General features: G+C 43.5%; 1 protein-coding gene across 1 annotated transcript in view; it reads right to left on the reverse strand.

Annotated features, from left to right (window-relative positions):
* Positions 1 to 16,601: 16,601 nt before the first annotated feature.
* The window catches only part of NRPB5 (Eukaryotic rpb5 RNA polymerase subunit family protein), a 60,671-nt gene continuing 53,920 nt past the window's right edge, over positions 16,602 to 23,352 (reverse strand). The window contains exons 3-4 of the mRNA XM_086524116.1: positions 17,283 to 17,396; positions 16,602 to 17,147 (exon numbers count right to left, since the gene is read on the reverse strand). Coding sequence (XP_086380242.1) covers positions 17,022 to 17,147; positions 17,283 to 17,396 — 240 coding nt within the window. The 3' untranslated portion in view covers positions 16,602 to 17,021. The remainder of the gene's footprint in view (positions 17,148 to 17,282; positions 17,397 to 23,352) is intronic.

Here is a 23,352-nt window from a genome sequence, read left to right on the forward strand (position 1 = left end):
AGAAAAAAAAAAAATTTAAAAAGATGTTAACAAAATAGATTTTACCTCCTTTGCAAGCTCTGGTCACTGTCAAATCACGCAAAGTACTGTGCGATTTTTTGATCAAAACGCCTATATAAAACATGGTCTTTGATCGAAGAAATCCTCGACCGAAAGATTGCTTCTATTATACATCTTATACAGTATTATTGAGGAATATAGCTTATAATCCCAAATAAGGCATATATTTTTCCTTATATGATCGTATAAATGCAACCCAGTAAATTCCACACACATAGACATTTTAAAAACTCTTTTAAATCTAATTGAGTGTTAAATTCATATGCATAATGCTAGGGATAACTCAAATCTTCTCTCCCTATCATAATCTCTTCTTATTTTAGTCACATTAATTTTTAACCAAGAATGATTAGCTTAATCATACTTTTGTGATTAAGCATAATTTTTATAAATTAAGCATATATCTAATTTACTAATTTGTCACTTAATTGGTGGCAAATCTTGAGGTTTGCTACTCTAAGGATGCATTCTTTAGGTAGGTAAAATATTAGTTAAGCTAGGTTAAACATGCAAGATAGCATTTTTTTGTCTCCGGTGCCTCATAGCCAATGCTACTTTGTAGCAAAGTCCATGTCCATTGGTTCTCCTAGTCCCCATAGGATTGAAGACCTATCAAAAGAAACCACTCCTTAGTAGGGGCTTCACGCTGGTATCATAGCATAGCATGATTGTTTTCCTAGGACCTAAGATGGTTGGATGTTTAGGGCCTTAGCTTAAAGACGTTTTAGATCTTTAGGAATAATTTAAATGTTTGAATTAAGTAAATCTAGCAATGTTTCTTTTGTTTTTAGTTAGCATCAAGAATTAAAATTCCTCTAATGTAAGAAAAAGATGCTTATCATGCTTACCAAAAGTTATTGGCGTTCTCCATCATGTATATGGTTGCTTGTTGCTCCCCAAACAATCCGTTTCAAAAATTGGTGTCGCCTCAAGGATTCCACAAGGATGGACGATCAAACTGATTCAATCAAAAGGTGTCTACTTCATTCATGTTGATAAACAATCCATGAAGTCAAATTTAAAAAAATTGTGTTTTTAAGTCTTGTTTTTCCACGTGAAGGCTATCAAAATCTTTTTATTCATTGGCACCAAGAGGAGGAATGTCAATGTTACCATTGAAGGCAAAGAAGTTTCCCATGCTCAAAGGGATTATAATGGAGTTATATCGATTGGTAGAGTTAGACCCATGTGTGTATCCCCAAGCTTTGGAGGCACATGGGATGTTACATTTTTTTATCCATTAGCTTATTCACCACAATTCACAAGGATAAATGCATAGTGAACACAAGGATAAATGCATGGTGAAGATCCCTATGTAAATCTACTTTTTATATAATAAAATTCCATTTTCCTATAGCAAGTCAGGTACATTTGTTTGCAATCTTGTCTATTTAATTGGCTTTGACTAAGATAAAGTTCATGACCTAACCGCTCATCGCTTCCTTCTTTAAAAAGAAACATTGTTGTCCTTTGAAACCAATGAAACTAAATTTCATGTGACAATTGTGTTGCGTTAGTTCTAAAAAATTATGCTTGCTAAGAAACGCAAGAAATTGATTAATTAGCAAGCGACTTGGTATAGAGGACAAAGGCATTATGAAGTTGCCTCCCCTCAAGAAAATAGAATTCTTCATTATAATGATTACAAGCATGATGACATTAAATGTAGCAATTCTCTGGTGATAAAAAACTAACCTCCTCATGCCTTTATATAGGCCACCAACTCCACTCCCTACCTCATGCACTCAATTACGAATGGCGCTAGCGCCTAGTGGAGATAGAACTGTCGTGATAAAGAATTTTAAAAACTTTAAGGAGACTCTCTCTCTCTCTCTCTCTCTCTCTCTCTCTCTCTCTCTCTCTCACACACACACACACACACACACATGCACGAGCCCTAATCGAGCGCTAGCACTCACTACGGGTTAGAGCATGAGAGAATCCAAGTAAACGATAGATAAAAAGGCAACTAACGAACCTTTTTGCAACAGGTTTAGAAAATCAAACTTGATTTTTATATTCTATTCTCTCTCTCTTTCTCTTTTTTTTTGGTCTAAAAAGAACAAAATGGTATACTTTGCACAATTAGGAGCATTACAAACATGTCATGAAAGCCTAAGGCGCATGACCAATTGCAAGCTTATCACTTAGAGCTTGCGAGGTCCTTTTGTGTTATCCAATAGGTTTGGAGAGGCAAACGAGCTGATGTAAGCCAACATCCTGCCGCCTCCCAACAACAGAAACTTTAGCAGCAATCCACGCTTCGTGAATGCACCACCAAAGGTCTCATAAAACTTGCTCTGAAGTCCATTGTAAGGAGAGGGGTCATCAGAGCCATATAAGTCCCAATTGCCAATGGTGTTCCCAATGTGTTGTAGATCAAAATACACGCTCTTCTCACCAATATTCACAAAAATTGTTGGAAACCTAGTCGAACAGCGAGCACATGTGCAGACGTGAGGTGGTCAATCTCTAGCCAGCAAGGGAAGAGGAAGAAAGAATAGCAATTGTGCTTCCGATTGCGAGGCCGAGCGGCGCCATTGTCACTTAAATTTTTTAATCGTAGCACACACTCTCACACACGGCTTGGGTGGCGCACGAGGATGAATGATCCTCTCTCTCTCTCTCTCTCTCTCTCTCTCTCTCTCTCTCTCTCTCTCTCTCTTTGTCTCTCTTTCTCTCTCTCCCTCTCTATCTCTCTCTCATGCTCACGCTCATAGTGGGCGTAGCGCTCAGGTCAAGCATGCACAAGAGATAGAGATAGAGAGAGGAAGAGAGAGCATTGATGTGCATGGCATGATAGACCATCCATCGGGTCCTCGTGTCGAGCACGACCTCTTTGCCCCTCTCTCTCTCTCTCTCTCTCTCTCTCTCTCTCTCGTGCAAGCCACAATGTGAAATAGACAGAGAAGCAACTTATGAACCACCTCTTTAAGGTCTCTTGGGATAGTTTCCTACGACGTTAATAATTCTCTTCTTCTTCTTCTCTCTCTCATGCGCAAGACATTATAGGCGAGCGCTAGCGCTCAGTTCTTCTAATTCATCTTGCAAAAAACATTGAAGGAAGCGTTGGCCTGCTCAAAGCTCGAGCTCAGGTTGAGGACTGCATGCAACAGCTTGCAAGGGAAAACATCACCAGTGCATTACGTAGGACTGAGTCTTCCTTGTTATAAGCAAAATTTGCTCATCCTATGCGATTGCGTAGGGCTCAGATCCCCCTTTCATCCTCGGGAGTGAGCATTAAGGAGGGACGGAGAGTGGGAGAACCTTTTGACATATAACCATTTTTTAATCAAAGGTCCAACAGAGGGAGGCAATTAGACGGCGAGCTGGGAGAGAAAGGTGGCACGTGGTGGGGCAGGAAATAGGCCAAGGTAGAGCGTGATGCACGGTAGGTAGGGGGCAGGAGCTGGAGATAGAAAGTATTTTTGTTAAGCCTAAAACAACAAGCAGCCTGTGCGCTAGTTGGTTATAGTAATCTCTTTATGTCCTTTATATCCTTGGTTATAGTTTGGAGTTTTACTCCTCAAGAAAGGCAAGAAGGTGGAGGAATCTATGGAAATTCTACTCAATAAGAGTTGGAAGCTGCCAGTAGGTAGGGTGTGAGTGCGTGAATGCGGTGTGCATGTGGAGCGAGAGAGAGAGAGAGAGAGAGAGAGAGAGAGAGAGAGAGAGAGAGAGAGAGAGAGAGAGAACACGGGATATGGGTGGAGTAACCTCTAGAAGTAACTCAGTGTATGAGTTAGGTGCTCCTTATTCTTATCTATAGAAAGAATAAGAAAGTGTGTATACACAGTGGGCGACTGGACACCGAACATCCAGGCCAGGCAAATTGCGGAGCACCTTTACACCAACAATCTCCCACTTAAAGGCGATGTGCTGATAAGTGAGGCCTACTAGCTAAAGTACTAGTATGTACAAGAAATTAGGTGAGAGTCTCTCTCAACCTATGCCCACTGCCTCACTCTGTCAATCTACATGCAATCGTATCGGCTCTAGTGGTAGGCTAGTGTGCACCCACGCTAAAGCCTGCATGTAAATCCCATAGACAACTCTGTATGGTCTGCAAATATCCACGAAGCATCATGCTAGTGTCAGTCACCGTACGATTGACTATCCCTACTGCAAATTCTCCCACTGCAGCAGCTGCTAGATCGGGCCTCGACACTAACAAGCTTAACATGAGACGCCTAAACGCTGATGAAATCTGTACAAACCTGGCTGTACTCGCCTCCACTGTGCTATATCTGCAAACACTGCATCATCAAGACTACCCATCACGTATGGATGTGTCAGTTCCAACACTAGGAAACCTACGTCCTCTCACCCATAGGCAAAATTGTGCATCATGGCACCAACTCATCAGCCTCTAACATGAGTATATCAAAGAACTCCATATCTGTCAGCTATGTCTCTGTCTCTAGGGAGCAGGCCTGCTCTACCTCTGCATGCACAAAGTTTGACAACACCTGTCTCACTAGAGCACTGCCGCTCTATCTCTATCTCTACAGAGTCTACTAGCACATCCTGCACAGTCAAATGCTCTGTCTCCTGAGCATGATGGAGATCACTAGCAAAAGAGACACGTCTCGTCTCTCGCTCAAAGCATGCCAACAATAAAACTGAGACTACACTGTCTCGAACCTCAGACACATACATAGGATATACCAGGCCGCTACGGACTCCTCTAACAATCACTAGTGAACCGCAATGCATCTGGAAAGACTGCTCTCTAAGCAGTACCTGACAACCAAAGTCTGCTAACTGTCTCATTGAGATCAAGCTCTGTCTCAACTGAGGTACGTAGCACACATGTCGTAGTGTGTATGACGCACCACTGGGCAAAGACAAACAGACGTCTCCTACACCCTCTATGTCAAATTTCAAGCCATCGACTAAGTGCACACAGCCAAGTCTCCGACTAGAAAATGTGCTAAACTACTCACGACATGGTGTGACGTGAAAAACTGCATTGCTATCTAGTAACCTCTGTGGAGCCTAGTGTGCTATCCATAGACAAATCTGCAAGAGGTACACTCGAAGCAAGCCTGACATCACCGTCCACTGGCATAGACTACCACTGGAACTGCCTCTCTAACATGTGTCAAAGCCGTATCTGCATCTCGCATACATCTCCGTTGTTATCCCATAAGTCTGAAACAACGACGCCTAATGTGCCATGTGTGACCACAGTGCCAACAACGCAAGTATCGGCAACATCTAGACCTTCGTTTCTCATGAGCCATCACTGTAGACTCAATAGTGTCACACATCATGCCAATGCATACGCATCAAAAAGTGGGAGATCACCCGACCACTGTGCTAATCAAGCATAAACTAACCAGTAGCTCAATAGTGAAAACTTGTAACCTGCATGGTGTAGTCTCATGCTCGGAATATGCGTCGATGTGAGAACATGAAGCAAAATCAAAGGAAACCTGTAACCACTACGAGCATACCATAAATGCACTCCTGCGAGAGTGGATACAAGAACACTAAACCTGTGTCCAAGTGTCAAAGTGAGAGTAAATACTCGGATCACTGTCGAAGTAGGAATATATTGTTAGGAAATAAGATGTAGCTAAATAGATAATTGAGTAGATTACTTAATGGAGAAAACAGATTTACATACACGAGATTATAGAGTAGAGAGAGACAGAGTACACAAGATATACGTGGTTCACCCAATGTGGGCTACGTCCACGGGAAAGCAGCGACTCAATGGCTTTAGTACTTCAAAACAAGAAGTAGTTTACAAAGGGATTATACCCTTAATGGAGCTCCCGCCTTGCTTCACTCTCACCACCTCACACTCACCTTGTTGCATCAACTTCACACTATGAAATATGTGTAAAAATGGCCTCCTTTAATAGGCCAAAAGGGCTACTCTCTCTCATGAGAGGGAGCCATGTGTAGTCGCCCTTGTGTACATAAGTCCAAATCGGACCCTTCAATCCGCCCATGTGTGGCTGCCCTTGAGAAGACAAGTCCGCTTTTGAATTCGGCCACCGGCCATTGACTTCCGACCACCGGCCACTGGCCATTGACTACCGGCCACCGGCCAACCGACCGGTTGTTTTTTGACCACTTTTCGGCCGCCGTCCGGCCATAATATTCCGGCAAAAAGAAATATTCTGGCGAGGGAAAAAAAGTCTCGGGGGCTTCCGTCCCCGAGGCCCCTAAAGTTGCCCCTGATGTTTGGCCGTAAAAATTTTGGTTTCCAGCGAGTGATTTTCCTTCACGCACGATGGCTTCTCCTCATAATGGGGGCCTTACAAATGTGCGCTTTTACCACAAAAGATTACAAGGTAAATCAGGCTCCATACTTAACAATCTCCCACTTGGAGACTGATCTTAAAACCAAACCTATGGCTGCTTTCCATCCTGGCTTCTTATCCTTGAATGCCGATTGAAGATGAGCAAAAGCTCAACTTCTCCTTGTTGACCACCTTTGTAAACATGTCTGCAGGATTTTCACTTGTATGCACCTTTTCTACCTTTAGTTGTCCCTCTTCCAAAAGAGTGCGTATGAAGTGATATCTCACCTCAATGTGCTTTGTCCTTGAATGAAAGGCTGAGTTCTTCGCAAGATGGATAGCGCTTTGGCTATCATTGTACAAGACACAATTGTTTTGTTTGAATCCAACCTCTTCTAAGAATCTGTGAAGCCACAGAATTTCTTCGCTTGCCTCCGTCATTGCTACATACTCTGCTTCCGTGGTAGAAAGTGAAACCACTTTCTGCAGCTTTGAAGCCCAGCTTACTGCTGTGCCTCCAACCGTGAACACATATCCAGTAGTGCTCCTTCGAGTATCTTTGTCACCTGCCATATCTGCATCAGCATACCCTTCTAGAAAAATATCAGTTCCTCCAAAATACAAAGCATTTGTTGTTGTCCCTTTTAGATACCTAAGTATCCACTTCACAGCTTGCCAGTGCTCTTTACCTGGGTTGTCCATGAACCTACTTACAACTCCCACTACATGTGCAATGTCTGGCCTTGTCCAGACCATAGCATATATGAGAGAACCTACCGCTGCAGCATATGGAACTTTAGACATATAGGCTATCTCCTCTTGTGTCTTTGAGCACATATCCTTCGTTAATTTAAAGTGACCAGCCAAAGGTGTAGAAACTGGTTTTGCAGTTTGCATTGCAAGCCTTTCTAGTACCTTCTTGATTATTTTTCATTGAAAAAGATTTAGACAGCTCCTCTTTTAGGTCTTTGATGTCCTGCATGTTAGCACTTGCAATCAACATGTCATCAACGTACAACATTAGGATGATGAATTTTCCGTCTCCCAAATTCTTCGTGTAGACGTAGTGATTCGAGTTGCATCTTGTGAATCCATGATCCAACATCCATCGATCAAACTTCAAGTACCATTGTCTTGATGCTTGCTTTAAACCATACAAGCTCTTCTTTAATCTGCAAACCATTTTCTCTTTACCTTTTACTTCATATCCCTTTGGTTGAAGCATGTAGATTTCCTCCTCTAAGTCACCATGAGGGAATGTCGTATTTACATCCATTTGCTCGAGATTTAAATCATGAGCAGCCACAAGGCTTAAGACAAGCCTGATTGAGTTCATTTTTACAATAGGAGAAAATATTTCATTGAAGTCAGTACCTTTCTTTTGAGAAAACCCTTTTACCACAAGCCTAGACTTGTACATTTTCTTCCCACCTTCTTCTTCCTTCAGCTTGTACACCCATTTGTTTTGAAGTGCCCGCTTACCTTTAGGCAACTCAACCAACTCCCATGTTTGGTTGCGATGTAGTGAGTCCATCTCCACTTGCATGCTCTTCGTCCTTTCTTCTTTGGATTCATGTTGCATAGCTTCTTCGTATGATTCTGGCTCTCCAGAATCTGAGATCAAGAGATGGTTGAAGAAAGGAACAAACCTTTCTGGAGGTCTACTTGCTTTTGTAGAGCTTCGGGGAATAGGTTGAGGCTCCTCATTTGGTTGACGTTGTTGCACATTGTCACCGTTTGCAGTCCTTGAGTCTTCACCGTCCTCAAGCTCCATGTACTCATCACCTGTTTCTTTTGTTTTTTTTCTTTCCAAGTAATCTTTGTACATATTTTGTTCGTTAAAAATTACATCCCTACTCCTTAAGATTTTACCATCTTCAGGATTCTATAGGCGATACCCAAAGTCACCTTCTCCATAGCCAATGAAGAAACACTTTTTGGACTTTGCATGTAGCTTTTATCTTAGGCTTCTATCTATGTGCATGAAAGCCTCACACCCAAACACTTTGAGAAATGCATAATTCACCGGTTTACCTGTCCATGCCTCTTCTGGAACTCCCCCATCCAATGCCGTTGAGGGTGACCGATTGATTAAGTACACAAACGTACTTACAGCTTCTGCCCAAAGCTCAAGTGGTAGGCCAGCATGTAGCCGCATGCCTCGTGCTCGCTCCATGATTGTTCTGTTCATCCTTTCCGAAATCCCATTTTGTTGAGGTGTCCTTGGGGTTGTTCTTTGCCTCCGAATGCCATTACTAGCACAAAAGCTTGGCTGCAATATTCACCTCCATTTTCGGATCTGAGGCATTTAACCTTGGTACCTGTTTCATTCTCCACAAAGGCTTTCCACCTTTGAAATATGGAAAATACATCAGACTTATTCTTCATGACATAAACCCATGTTTTTTTAGTCACATCATCTATGAATGTTACATAGTACAATGAGCCACCAAGTGATGGTGTACTTGCAGGACCCCAAACATCCGAATGAACCAACTCAAGTTTTTTTATTTTTTCTTTCATTTCCTGATTTTTGAAATTTCACCCTCTTTTTTTTACCATAAACACAATCTTCACAGAACTCTAAGTCCACTTCTTTCAAACCTGGTAGAAGCTTCTTTGTTTGAAGGATTTGCATTCCTTTGGCACTCATATGCGCAAGCCGGTAGTGCCACACCGCACTGTCAACTTCTGTAGTTGCTGCACAAGCTGAAGGTTGCGTGCTAACAGTACACGAGTAAAGTGTACCGACCTTTTCTCCTTTGGCAACCACCAAAGATCCCTTTGAGATCTTCCACCGTTTGTTTCCGAATGCAATGTTGTAACCTTCATCGTCCAATGTCCTGTAGAGATCAAATTTTTGCGAAGAGAAGGAACATGCCTAACATCTTTAAGCTTCCATTCATTTCCATTAGCAGTTTTGACAGAAACTGTACCTTTGCCAACAATCTCACAAGCTTCATCATCTCCCAAGTATACATACCCAAAATTACCTTTGGTGTAGTCTTGGAAATGTTGCTTGTGTGGTGTCGCATGGAATGAAGCCTCGGAATCTACTATCCAGGAATTAAACACATTGTCTAATGAGAGAATTAGAGCATCTTGCTCTACTTTACCTGCCACATTGGCCTCCGATGTTGGCTTGTTGTCTTGAGACTCTGTCTCTTTCTTCTTCTTGGACCAGCAATCCTTCTTGACATGGCCCTTCTTGCCGCAGTTCCAACATTCAAGAACTCACTTTGTGCGTGACTTGCTCCGCCTTGAGCGATCATGACCCTTTTGGTGTTTGAACCTTTCCTTAGGCCTTCCTCTTGTTTCCACTGATAGTGCAGCACTTGATGATTCTCCTATACTTCTCCTTCATATTTCCTCTCTTAGGAGAACGCCCACAACATCATCAAACTTAAGAGTATTTGTACCAGAGATAGAATTACTTACAGTCATCACAAGGCTGTCCCAACTATCCGGTAGAGATGATAGTATAAGGAGAGCTCACACTTCATCATCAAAATTGATTTTCACCGATCGAAGTTGACTTATGTTTGTGTTAAAGTCATTTAGGTGTTCTGCAACTGAACCATTCTCTGCCATCTTTAGATTGAACAAGCGCTTCATAAGAAATACCTTATTGGATGCCGATGGTTTCTCGTAGAAGTCGTCAAGTGACTTCATCAAGTCCTCCGTGGTCTTCATCTCCGAAACATTGAAGGCCATCGTTGACGCCAAGCTTAACCGGATTGTTCTCAGGGCCTTTCGATCAAGGACAATCCATGCTTCATCTGCCATCGTTGCGGGCTTCTTTGCAAGAATGCCTAGTGGCAAATAGAGGTCCTTTTAGTAGAGATAGTCTTCAATCTGCATCTTCCAATGTTGGTAGTTTTTGCCGTTGAACTTCTCAATCTTGAGCTTCCCTTCCTCCGCCATAACTCCCACTCAATTCAAGGAATCCTTTCCTTGAGATAATTTAGCTACGAGCAAACCTTGCTCTGATACCAGTTGTTAGAAAATAAGACGTAGCTAAATAGATAATTGAGTAGATTACTTAATGGAGAGAGACAGATTTACATACACGAGATTATAGAGATAGAGAGAGATAGAGAGAGAGAGAGTACACATGATATACGTGGTTCACCCAATGTGGGCTACGTCCACGGGAATGCAGCGACTCAATGGCTTTAGTACTTCAAAACAAGAAGTAGTTTACAAAGGGATTATACCCTTAATGGAGCTCCCGCCTTGCTTCACTCTCACCACCTCACACTCACCTTGTTGCATCAACTTCACACTATGAAATGTGTGTAGAAATGGCCTCCTTTTATAGGCCAAAAGAACTGCCCTCTCTCATGAGAGGGAGCCATGTGTAGCCGCCCTTGTGTAAATAAGTCCAAATCGGATCCTTCAATCCGTCCATGTGTGGCCGCCCTTGAGAAGACAAGTCCGCTTTTGAATTCGGCCACCGGCCACCGGCCAACCGACCGGTTGTTTTCCGACCACTTTCCGGTCGCCGTCCGGCCATAATATTCCGGCAAAAATGAATATTCCGGCGAGGGAAAAAAAAGTCTCGAGGGCTTCCGCCCCCGAGGCCCCTAAAGTTGCCCCTGATGTTTGGCCGTGAAAATTTTGGTTTCCGGCGAGTGATTTTCCTTCACGCACGATGGCTTCTCCTCATAATGGGGGCCTTACAAATGTGCGCTTTTACCACAAAAGATTACAAGGTAAATCAGGCTCCATACTTAACATATATCGACCACTGGACAAGATGGCATAGCACTGCAAACTTTTATGGCAAGAAGACGGGGAAAAACGGACAGAGTTTCCTTTGTAAAATGAGCCAAAACCGCAAGCCAAGAAATTGCAGATAACTGCCATAGTGGGAGTTAACTCGACCACTAAACCATCAGGGAGTAAACTGCAAATACACATAAACCATGGCAAGAATCTGAAAAAAAATCTTGCAAAGTTTCACTGAAAACTGAGCAAAAACTCAAGTATAATCTTTACCATAAACCATAACACTACTCAATGCCAATGAATAGAAATGACAAAATGGCTCCACATTTCACATATAATCGCAATCCGCACTCAACGTACATCAACGGAGTGACCGTGCATAAGCAAGCACCAAAAGACTTGCAATCCAGAAGCTTGATCAATGCAAAAACAATGCTCTCAAGAGAGCTCACCGGCACTTGAAAGTGCTTGCCAAAATGCATGTACAATAGGCATCAACCATGTGCCATCACCATATGCGAACCATTCGCAAAGACCATGAATCTAAGCACAAAATCGTTGCCAAAGTATCCTGTGAAAACCTGTGAAAAAAGCTCAACCTATGTGCTCCAAAACTGTCTCTCTCAAGAGACGGCTTCGATGGTATGTAACGCCTCCGTTATTATTTGCCCAAATCTACCAAAAACCCTCAAACCACAAGTTGTGCACAAAATGAAATTGCATCTTCAGCTCAAAATTTATACACCTAACTTCGAGCACCTGCCGTGCTTCCAAAAGTGCATCAAACTCGCACACTATGCGAAAATAAAAAACCTACAATTTATGTATACTGTTGGTCTGAGCTGAATATCAGCAAAACGATGAGGAATTTGCAAAAAGTTTCTTTTGAAAAGTTGTAAACCACGTCGAAACGGATTGGCATTCTATAAGGAGAAAAATGAATCTAAAAACACTATTGTTGCACACACACTGTTTTTAGGGCAACACCTTCACTTACACACAATCTTCCACACTCCTTCCTGAGCTTCCACAAGAGCATACATCACTCTCGACTGAGCTCACAAGCTCCCATTGCATTCTCACAAAGCTTTCAAGCTTTCTTGATTTCTCCACCGTCGAGAGCGAGCGAGCAATCACCTCGGAGGTCTAGAAGCCGTCGTGCTCTCCGCAATGATCATGCGCTCTGATACCAATTGTGAGTGCGCGAATGCGGTGCACATGCGGAGAGAGAGAGAGAGAGAGAGAGAGAGAGAGAGAGAGAGAGAGAGAGAGAACACGAGATGTGGGTGGAGCAATCTCTAGAGGTAACTCGGTGTATGAGGAGTGAGATGCTCCTTATTCTTATCTATAGAAAGAATAAAGGTGTGTATACACAATGGGCGACCAGACACTGAACATCCAGGGTGGGCAAAAGGCGGGGGCAAAAGGCGGAGCGCCTTTATCCCAACATAGGGGAGTAGAGATTGTTTAATTAAAATCGATTAAGCAAAAGATTCCCCTATTCTCTCTCTTTCCTCACTTCACCCTCCTCCCCTTCTACCTTTTGCCCACTGTGTCTCCCTCCGCTCCCCTATTTCGTCTAGCATACAAAGCAAATGCACGACACCTTTCTCCAACAAAGCTTGAATAGCAACCTCATGGATTCTTTCATGAATGCTAGTGTCTTGCTTAAGGCCACAGGCTTTGAAGGTGAGAAAAGCATAGATGATTGTATCTAGAGAAAGGCCTTCCCTTAGCATCTGTGTAGCCCCGAAAATGTGTGTGTGCGCGCGCGCGCGAGAGAGAGAGAGAGAGAGAGAGAGAGAGAGAGAGAGAGAGAGAGAGAGAGAGAGAGAGACTTACCTTATGAAAACAGGCCTGCATAGATGCCTGATTCACCTTGCACAGAGGCCATTTGCCTTTGCATGGCTTCACTCCAGCACGTAGGCCCTTCACTAGCGACATACCATAGGCTTTGCAATGAAAGCATCGAGACCTGCGGCCAATTCTGTGTTGCTTTGCATGCTTAAACTACCAGCTCCTACTCTCTTTGAAACCTCACATAAGTGAACATTATTAAACCCGCTATTAAAAAAAAATTCACCAGTCATTCCCCTCCTTCAACTTCACAAAAATTTCACATGAGTAAACATATGTGTGTGTGATCAAGGCTAGAAAAATACATATTTCCTAACCGAAGAAAATAAGGGCAAACTTGATTCTCTCGGTTTTTAGGCCAAAATTGAGACTGTTGGCACGTGGTGTGCCGCCATGCATAGAGAGAGAGAGAGAGAGAGAGAGAGAGAGAGAGAGAGAGAGAGAGAGAGAGAGAGGTAGGGGTCTCTACACAGATTCTCCTCTTTCAATTTTTTAAAAACCATGCAGACATGCTCGCTAGCAAATAAAAAAGTTACCTATTAACTATTATATATGGGACCTCCTCTATTCTCGTTATGTACGCTCATTAGGTGGAGCTATTTAATATATTTTTCACGCTTGTTATACTTTGCTCATTAGAGAGGGGGGGATCTAAAGCGTGTTTGAATAGAGAGAGATAGAAAGGAGTTGGAAGAAGAGAGAGAGAGAGAGAGAGAGAGAGAGAGAGAGAGAGAGAGAGAGAGAGAGGAGAAAGATATATATATATATATATATATATATATATATATATAGAGAGAGAGAGAGAGAGAGAGAGAGAGAGAGAGAGAGGGAATGGAGGGAGAGGGATAGAGATAGATAAAAGAGGTAGAGAAAGAGAATTGGAAAAATAGAAGGAAATATGGAGCGAGAGAGAGAGAGAGAGAGAGAGAGAGAGAGAGAGAGAGAGAGAGAGGAAAGGAGGGAGAGGGAAAGAGGAATGGCAGGATAGAGAGAGAGGAGAGGAGAGAGACAGGAATGGAGGGAGAGGGATAGAGAGAGAGACAGAGAGGAAAAGAGGGAGAGAGCTATAGAGAGAGGGAGAGAGGTATTGAGAGATAAAAGAGGTAGACAAAGAGACTTGGAGCGAGGTAGATAGTGAAGAGGGAGATATATATATATATATATATATATATATATATATATATATATAATATATAGAGAGAGAGAGAGAGAGAGAGAGAGCAAAATGAAGGGAGATGGATAGAGAGAGATAGAGAAATGGAGGGAGAGGGTAAGTTTGTTCTTGGATACTATCAGCAGTGAACCTTTGGTACTTGATTGCCCTGCAAGATTTGTATTATTTAATAGGGTGGCGTGTATCTTCTAGTCCTACCTTTATGTTCGAAGCATATTTTTCTTTCGATGTACATGTTAGATTGAGGATTCAATTGGATTGTAAAATAGCAAAGAAAGCTCCTTCCAAAAAGCTCTCTCCGACAAGGACATGGGAATCTTTTTCCTTGCAAACACTACTCCAGTAAAAGGATTAGAAAAGCTCCCTCGAAAGATCTCTCCATTCCCATCCCCTATCTGTTGTATAGATATATGGTGGGATGCCTATTGTTGCTACTGCACCACGATGCGCTCAAAGAGGTGAAAGAAGCAGCTTTGTCATTGCCTGAGATCCGACATACTTTTAGCTAGTGTCCTATGGGGAAAGGCGAAAGGATTTTACAAGCCAAGCTCAACGCACAATTGATGGCTACATCATTGTTGGTGCAGTCAACGATGCTTGGATTTTTTGCAGAGAGAAAGGAAAAATGGCGCGGAGGGCTGCCTATATTAGGAGCATGTGGATGATGATGAGGATGATAATGATGATCGTGAAGTGAGGTGTGGTGAACTGCGTTGGCTGTTGGCGATAGTGATACACTGCTATGATGGAAGATCGAAACACAGAAAGATATGGAAGACTGTGGTGTTGGGCGTAACCAGCTGTTGTTGAGCCCCGCTACTAAGTACTTCTGATCTAGAGAATGGCCATTGGTATCATCGACGCTTGCAAGGGGCCGGGGAGCTATCACTATCCCCTTGCGTCGGCGTATGGGTCTGAAGACAGCTCTCGGTACACATTGTTTTTTGCTTTGTTGCATGAGGACTCAAATGCTCAGATGACCTCAATGGTTCGACCACTCCCATGTGGTGATAAAACATGATGAGATTTGTTGTCGACCCTGAAGTTCTCTTCCCTCCTTTTAGTGTCATGTCTTATGCATTTTTTAGGGTGCATTCAAACTGCCTTGGACTGCCAAATGGCCGGGCTTGCCTTTCCGAGCTTGCTCGCCTTCACACCTCAATGCCCAATTGAGAACTGTAGGATTGCTCATAGTGAACGCCTACCGTAGAATTAATGATCATGTTTTCTACAGTGGGAGAAATATGTGATTCAGTATGCATTCAGTTATTGCCATAGGAGGGTCACAACTGTTATGGGATGAACCTTTTAAAAGTCAAGCAAACATTTTCAAGGGACATTTGCAACACTTTTGGGGGCTAGATAAACATTTTCAAGGGACATTTGCAACACTTATACATTTGCCTAGAAGAACTCTACCAAAGCACTACATGGATATAGTTTGCTACCGATTTTAGCAGACCTAGACTACATGGAAGCAAGGTAGGTGAGGGTTAACCCTCCCCCAGTCGAATCTGCTCTTATCCTTGTCGGGGATAGACTCTATTAAGTTCGTACTTGATGATCTTATCTCAATTAAAAATCGAGATACAGTCTACTCTCATTTCAAGATAGCTACAATTTTTACCATAAAAGCGAGCGATATGTATGAGAGATGTTTTATTTCTGTGTAAGCTTTCTTGATTTTCTAATGACCTCGTATTAGAGATGTTTTATTTCTGTGTAGTTAATGCATTTAATTCTGTGGTATTAATGCATATTATGGATGCTTTGACCTCAAAATAACTTTACAGTATAGCTCTGCTACAATTAAATATGAGTTTTTTAAAAGCAATAATGCTTTTACTAGCCGAGGAAATGGACAAGAACAATTTTTTGGCAGGTAGGGGTGTGTCGCGCACGCATGCCCGTGCTTGTATTGCGATAAGTAACCTGTCCTCCTCAAGTTAGTTAGACACAGATAACCATTTTCAATTCCTATCTAAGGCAATGCTCACACGAGGCTCGGTTATCAGTTATTAGGGCAGATAACTGAGCCTCGTCATGGTCCCACAAGGCATAGTACCGGGCTCAGCACAACTAGGCCAAGCAATTTTGCAACTATGCCGAAATTAACTTGACCTGAATGCTTATTTACAATTTGCAGGCTGTGGCATTGACAGCGAGAGATCTGTGTGGCCTTATGGATCTATCGTTTGGGCAGACTGCAGCAGTTCATGCAGCCTCTCTCTCTCCTTTGCGCACAGCCGCAGGGTCGGCCAAACCAGGATCGACGGTGAGTGGGCGACCTTGAAACTCACACCTACCGGCCAACGCAGTGTAGTTCACATCGCATGACCACCAAGGCTTCAAATTTACACTCACTTTTGAGTGTCAGATGCTTAATAGGCAAACGGATAACTATGCCTCACAGAGAGACAGAGACACACACACACACACACACACACACACAGAGAGAGAGAGAGAGAGAGAGAGAGAGAGAGAGAGAGAGAGAGAGAGAGAGAGCTCTCCCCACAAACGTATTTTAGGAGCAAGAGTACTACTCCCCAACAACTAGAAACTTTAAATTTAACAAAATGCATTGTCAAGTAGGAATGGAGTACTTTTCCATCAACAACAGAAAATAAGTTGATTCAAAAGTAAGTCCGCTATTCCTCAGGCTTCGTCTGATGCCTAAACATTAAAAATTGCCCAACTGACCAGACTGCCTAAAACGGCTAAGAGCAGCAAAGGCAGCATTTGCAACCAACTCCCTAAAAAAGAAGTGACCTAGTCCAGAACTGTATTTACAGCCTTCAAACAAGATACCCCATAATACTTTGTAACATTAGGATAAACTTGTATACACTTTAATGTCGACTGCTTGTGCTGCACATTTTCACCACCCAAAAAGAGGGTCAAAACCCCAAGGCATTGCATGGTTCAACATATCAAGGCTTCACCTAAACAACAAACCGGTACGTGACATAGCGCCCTGCAGTCTCACTTGGACGAATTATCTTCACTACTTGACCTCTCTTCAATCCATAATACCGTGCTACAGGATCATTCTCTTGCATGCGAGGGAGCTGGGGGGGGGAAAGCAATTAAACCGATGCTTAGATTCAAGTAGACATAGAAAGGAAGAAACAAGCAAAGCCAAAGAGGTAGGTTCCTATGAATGCCTTATTTAAAAAGGCATACCGCCAAAGAACAATATTCACCTGGGTCTCTTTCACAGTGTAGCGTTCTAACAAAGCCTTCTTCTCTTCCAGTGTTAGTATTTGATGTTCTGGAACCAGTACATGTTCCTTGATATTCACAAGAAGCTCCGACTCCTGTCAAAGGGTGCAGAACCGATCTGAGGACAATGCATGTATCATACTTTCAGCTCTGTTTCTTAATTCTCCAAACTGATGCATTCATATATCACTAAGAGAATCCAGGAAAGTTCAGACTCACAAATTAACAAAACTGAAAATTATACTCCTAGTAGTCATCCACAAGATGTAGAGACATAATCTCGCCCATCCATAGTATAGATCAAAAGCTACCACATCCCCACTGTGCATGTGAACACAGGCACGCACGCACACAGAAACGCACGAGCACACGTGCGCACAGTGCTTGTGCGCACACACAACACAGGTGCATTCAGTCTGTAACATCATCACCACATATACTGATTAAACCAGCACTGTAAAATCATACATAAAATCAAGTGGAAAGACAACCCTAAAGAGCATAAATGCCTTCTAGTTTCATGAGGATTTGCAGGGGGAGAGAAACAGATCAACCATGAAAAACTACATCTCCAATAATGACGACAAACTAACTCACCTCCAATAGCCTTACTTTAGTCATTACAAGAGGGATTAAGTCTAGAGAAAACCTAATAAACAAATTCCCCTAAAAAGCATAAATGCAAGTAAGTCTCATCAGACTCGGAGGGACCTGTAAGGCTCAAGCAAATCAAGCACAAAACAACAAAATTCGACCTATTGATTCATTGGTAACTTTTTGGAATAGTCAATGCTAAACCAGAATCCTCAAGGTAAAGCTCAGTATCCAAGGAGTATCTGCTACGTCCTCCTCCTCTATCCACTTGGCATCAAGAGCAAAATAATTCCTGAACTTGACCAAATATCTTTGTGTCAACTTACCTTTCACTTCCCTTTCCTTGTGAGCCAATACCTGTTCTAGAATAACTTTGGACACTCTAAAGCAAAGATCTTCTACAACACACGTGAGAAACTGCGCACAATGAATTAAAACTGGAAAAGAGAGAGAGAGAGAGAGAGAGAGAGAGAGAGAGAGAGAGATTGATTATCAACCTCGGAGGTCAAATATGACCTGTGGGACCAAACAGAAACATTACAAGGTGGCTCCATCATATGACTGATAGAGAGAGAGAGAGAGAGAGAGAGAGAGAGGAATCAACACGGCACGGCAAAGTTCTAAGACAAGATGCACTGGCCCCAAAGATTGGCCCCCCTTACAATATTTCTTCATTATTGTGGCACAAAGCTACAACATTTCTTCATTATTGTGGCACAAAGGTACAGCATCCGAGGGTCCTCTCTGTGAGAGTGCGCGTCTGCGGAAGCGTGAGAGAGAGAGAGAGAGAGAGAGAGAGAGAGAGAGAGAGAGAGAGAGAGAGAGAGAGACGCCAGAGATGGTGAAGAGGGGCGATCAGTCCCCCCACTGACTACCAAAGCAAAAGACCCAATACGATCAGACGTGTGATCTCTGTGAGATGAGAGATGTGGAAATGGGTACCCCCCTGGCCCTATAAATAGGTGCCCAGGACCCAACAGAAAAATGATATATGGAAATATATGTGGGCGCCCGGACAAAGTGGGCGGCCAGCCCCAAACTCGGGCGGCCGAAGAAGGTACAACCTAGACTATGGGTGGCCAGCTCGGAGACATACTAGCCGTACAAGTATGCCCTAGACCTGTGAAGCAGCAGAGTGGTGTAAGTCTAACACCCCCTCTCAGCACCAGATGCTGAACAAACTGCATGAAGCCGAAGATGTGAGCCAAATGATGAAGATGTCTGCTGCGATGTCCATTGAAGGATACTCCATGAGTGTTGCAGCAGTCTGGGGTGTCCCAACCGCCGAGAGATCTCCATGGTAAAGTGTCGTCACGAGCAATGTAGCAAACTGTTGTACTACGCCGATACAAGATACTGCGCGAACGTCCCGAACTAAGTGTAAAAACAACTCCTTGTCGTAAAAGAAGTGCCAATAGACCTGCAAGTGTCCTGCCCAATAGGATATGTGGTGTCTGTAGTCAAACCGTCCGGAGAAAATGGAGAAGCCCAGGAACTGTCATGAGAATGACCGGAAGCCTGTCAATGCATGAACGTGCAACCCAATGTGGCCAAGTGGCTAAGCTGTGTAAAACTCCAAGAAGGCCAAATGTAGTAATCAAGGAAAGTCAGACTAAGCAGTCTCCCGATGGAAGCTACCGTAGAGCTGCAGCAAACGCTGAGAGCACCGGATAGTGTCCTGTCAGTAGGTAGGCTAATCCAAGATGAGGGGAAAGCCAAACTCAACAGTCTGCCCTGTGAAGGGCCTCTGAGAAGAGGTGTGGTCAGGCCAAGCTGTCTGCACACTAATCATCCTGTAGAAGTAGGGAAGCCAGACTGAGAAGTCTGCGTTGTGAAGAACCTCTGAAAAGAGGAAAGGCGAGACCAATCTGTCTGCATCGTCTTACCTATATCTCCTGCCTCCAATCCTCCGTTGTCAACCAAAACAGAATCCGCGCCAACGCAATCACCAAACCGCATATCACTGTGGCTCTCAATGTGAATGAGCTGGGAGTGGCCTACTACACAGGTCGGGGCGTAAGTCTGCTACAAGGTTACCGAGGGTGAGTGTAAGCAACTTTGAAGGTAGCAATCAAATGATCAGGAGTGTAGAAGAGCAACTCCACTACCATCCACGCCAGGCTCCGGGTGACTCCGGAGGTAGTCGCGTGATGCCTGATCTCTCGCATCTCACGGGTAAACTCTTCAAGAGAGTCCAAAAGCACTGAAGTCCCACTCCAGTCTGTAGATCCAAGCAATGAACCTGTCCAAGAAGAGATCCAAGATCCTCTCCCTAAGTCCATGTAGATACTCCTGTGTAAGCAAGTGATCTGACGTGTCGAGGTCAAGTGGTAAGGTCTCTCCACCCAAGATGGTGGTGTCTTCTCTGGGAATGTCAGAATCCCATATGCTATGAGCATAGCCATATCTCGTGTGAACTCCTCTGATGAGTGCATAGTGTGTGTCCATAGCAAACCACCTCACCACCCCCTCTGGAGTGTGCAACCGCCGAATGATGGCTGCAGTGAATGGATCTTCCAAGAATCGTACGCACGTGATGTCGAATATACCGTGTACTGCAAAGCAGTCGAGAAAAATGCAACTGCGAGGTGATGAAAACGCTGTTGTCCAGCGATTTTCAGCGTGCTTGTACGCTCCTGACAAGGTCCGGTGTAACAAACTTGGACACTCCAAGTCGAGAATCTACCACGACCCAACAAATAATCACTTCAAATAGTTCACAGTCCACAATTGATTCGACACTGGCCCGGCAGAGTTCCGTGCCTAGAGATATTGGCCTCAAAGACTGGCGCCCCTTTCGGTATTTCATTTTGTATTAATCCATGTTCAAAGTACAAGAGTGCGGGCAGGCGCTCACACTCAAACTCTGCGTCCAGATGCTCTGAGTTATGAGGCCTCGTCCACGTATTTAAAAGTACAAGAGATGCCAAAAGCACAGCCCAAAAGCTGTCCCTAAAAGCTGAAAATCAAAAGCTTTTGAAAAATAAAACAGAGGCTCTTTCTCCCTCTTGCTTGTAAAAATAAAGCAAAAGAAGAAGTTTCTCTCTCTCTCAAGTTCTCTTGCGTAGAAAAAGCAAAAGGTTCTCTCTCTATCCTTGCGTAGGAAAAGCAACAAAAAGCTGCCGCTGATCAGCCCGCAAAAAGCACCGCAATCTGCGGAAGTCCGTACAACCTGCCACGTGTCCAACTTTCCGCAATTTTCGGGACTAGGCAACGGTACAGTCAACCACGTCAACATTTCAACGTCTCTGCATTTTCTCGGCTTGTGCAAGGTGTGTGTGTACACATGGGCAGCCACGCCATTATATTTTGTGACATACCCCCCTCTTGAAAGCATTGCAATCGCCCTCTATTACGCCTGCAAAACAGACAGAAGCCATAAACTGCCTTAGCAAACACTGACGCACTAGGAACACACATCTAGCACATGTACCAATCGACAGTCACATCAAAGGACATCACTTGACATCACAGGACATCACGTGACAAATCACATTCAACATTCATTCGGATCTTAGAGCATGATTTATCGGCAATGCAGTTAGCAACCGCATCTAGATCCACTCAGGACCTCATAGATGCCCGACTAACTAACCCCTATTGCAACCATGTCTATTCGAGATCATTCAGACCAAAATGTTGCAGTCATTTCGTCTATCAGTTCCTGCACTTAAAAACAAGTCAAGAACAAATCAATTTCATATTCAGGAATTCCATTTCATAAAGTCATACAGCAGAATACTGTCAACTCTCACTATCCCTGAAGCTCAAAGAGATATCAGTGACTCTAGTATTCAAAAATCGAGGCATGTGTTGACAAAGGAGCGGAGTAACTCCCCTCTTGTGCAACCCACTGCACCAGATCTCCGGCCAAGCTGAATTCGGGGTACTTTTGAAGTAGGCTATGCTAAACCAAAAGCTTCAAGGTAAGGGTTCACAATCTGAGGAGTATCTGCTAGGTCCTCCTCCTCCATCCACTTTGCATCCAATGCAGGAAAGTTCTTGAACTTAACCAAGAACCGCCTTCTTACTTTACCCTTATTCTTTCTGTCCTTATGTGTCAAAATAGGTTTAGGAACAAGGATCTCCTCGTTTTCTTCCACTTCGGGTTGCTCATCGGGCTCCCCATCTTCGGGCACATCACCTTTAAAAGGTTTCAAGAGACTCTCAATCCTCCAAGTGTCAAGCAGTTTCAGTCGGAAGGAGACATCATTGATCTTTTTGGGGATCTGGAAAGGTCCGTAGTATCTCATACTAAGCTTTGAAAAAATCCTCTCCTTTCCCTTCTTCTTTCTCAAGCCTGCCTTCTCAAAATGTAAGAGCACCCAATCATCCTCCTTCAATTTCAAATCGCGACGATGGCGATCCGCTTTCTGCAAAGCCTCGCGGACCTTGGCAAAAGCCGTGTCCAAGTCTTTCTGTACTCGTCGGCTTCAAAAATATTATCTTTCGTGCTTAAGAAGGGTGGAACCTTCACAGGACCTTCAATAATCTCAAATGGCGCCTTCCCCGTCGAAGAGTGTATCGTGTTGTTGTAGGCAAATTCCACCAAAGGTAGATACTTTTCCCAATAAGTCTTCTGATCCAAGCCATTAGACTTCGATAAATCTAAAACCATTGAATTGGCAATCTTAGATTGCCCGTCAGTCTGCGGGTGGAAAGATGACGAGAACTGCAACCGCGTGCCAATGTTCTCTCAAATTGCCTTCCAAAACAAACTCGTAAATCTAGGGTCCCTGTCAGAGACAATCGTCTCGGGCATGCCATGTATTCTGAAAATATGGGCCACAAACAGTCTCGCTAAGTGATCGGGCTTGATTGTTTTCTTTACTAGAATGAAATGAGCCTGCTTGCTAAATCTGTCAATAACAGTCCAGATATCATGACCACTCTGTGTTCTCAAGAGATCAAAAATGAAATCCATTGCAATACTTTCCCAAGGGCGGGTGGATATGGGCAAAGATTGTAACAATCCCTGTGCTTTATGCCTGTCAAACTTGACCTTCTAGCATACCAAGCAACTACGCACAAACTCGTCCACATCCTTCTTGAGTCTTGGCCAAAAGAAGTATCTCTCTATCCCTTTCATGGTAGAAGCAATGTCGTAGTGACCCGTAAAAGGCGGACAGTGGCATTCGGTCATAACCTTTTCCCTCAACGGCTGTGTAACGCACAACATGGTTTTTCTCATCAAGTAGCCATCCCGAATGGAATATCCTGCTACTATCTCCCCATACCGTATCCGTGTGAAAACGTTTGCAAAATCTATATCCGTGGCATACTGATCGACCATATCCTCGAAGCTCCTTGGTGAATCGTGAAAATAGCCAAAACCAACGGCTTCCGAGACAAAGCAGCTGCCACCAAATTCTTATGTCCCTGAGTATGGACAATCTGGAAGTGAAATTGAGACAAGATGTTCGTCCACCGCATCTGCTTTTCCGATAGCTGCTTCTG

Source organism: Adiantum capillus-veneris, chromosome 11, assembly GCF_014529385.1.
Source record: "Adiantum capillus-veneris isolate H3 chromosome 11, ASM1452938v2, whole genome shotgun sequence".
In the NCBI taxonomy this organism is placed as follows: domain Eukaryota; kingdom Viridiplantae; phylum Streptophyta; class Polypodiopsida; order Polypodiales; family Pteridaceae; genus Adiantum; species Adiantum capillus-veneris.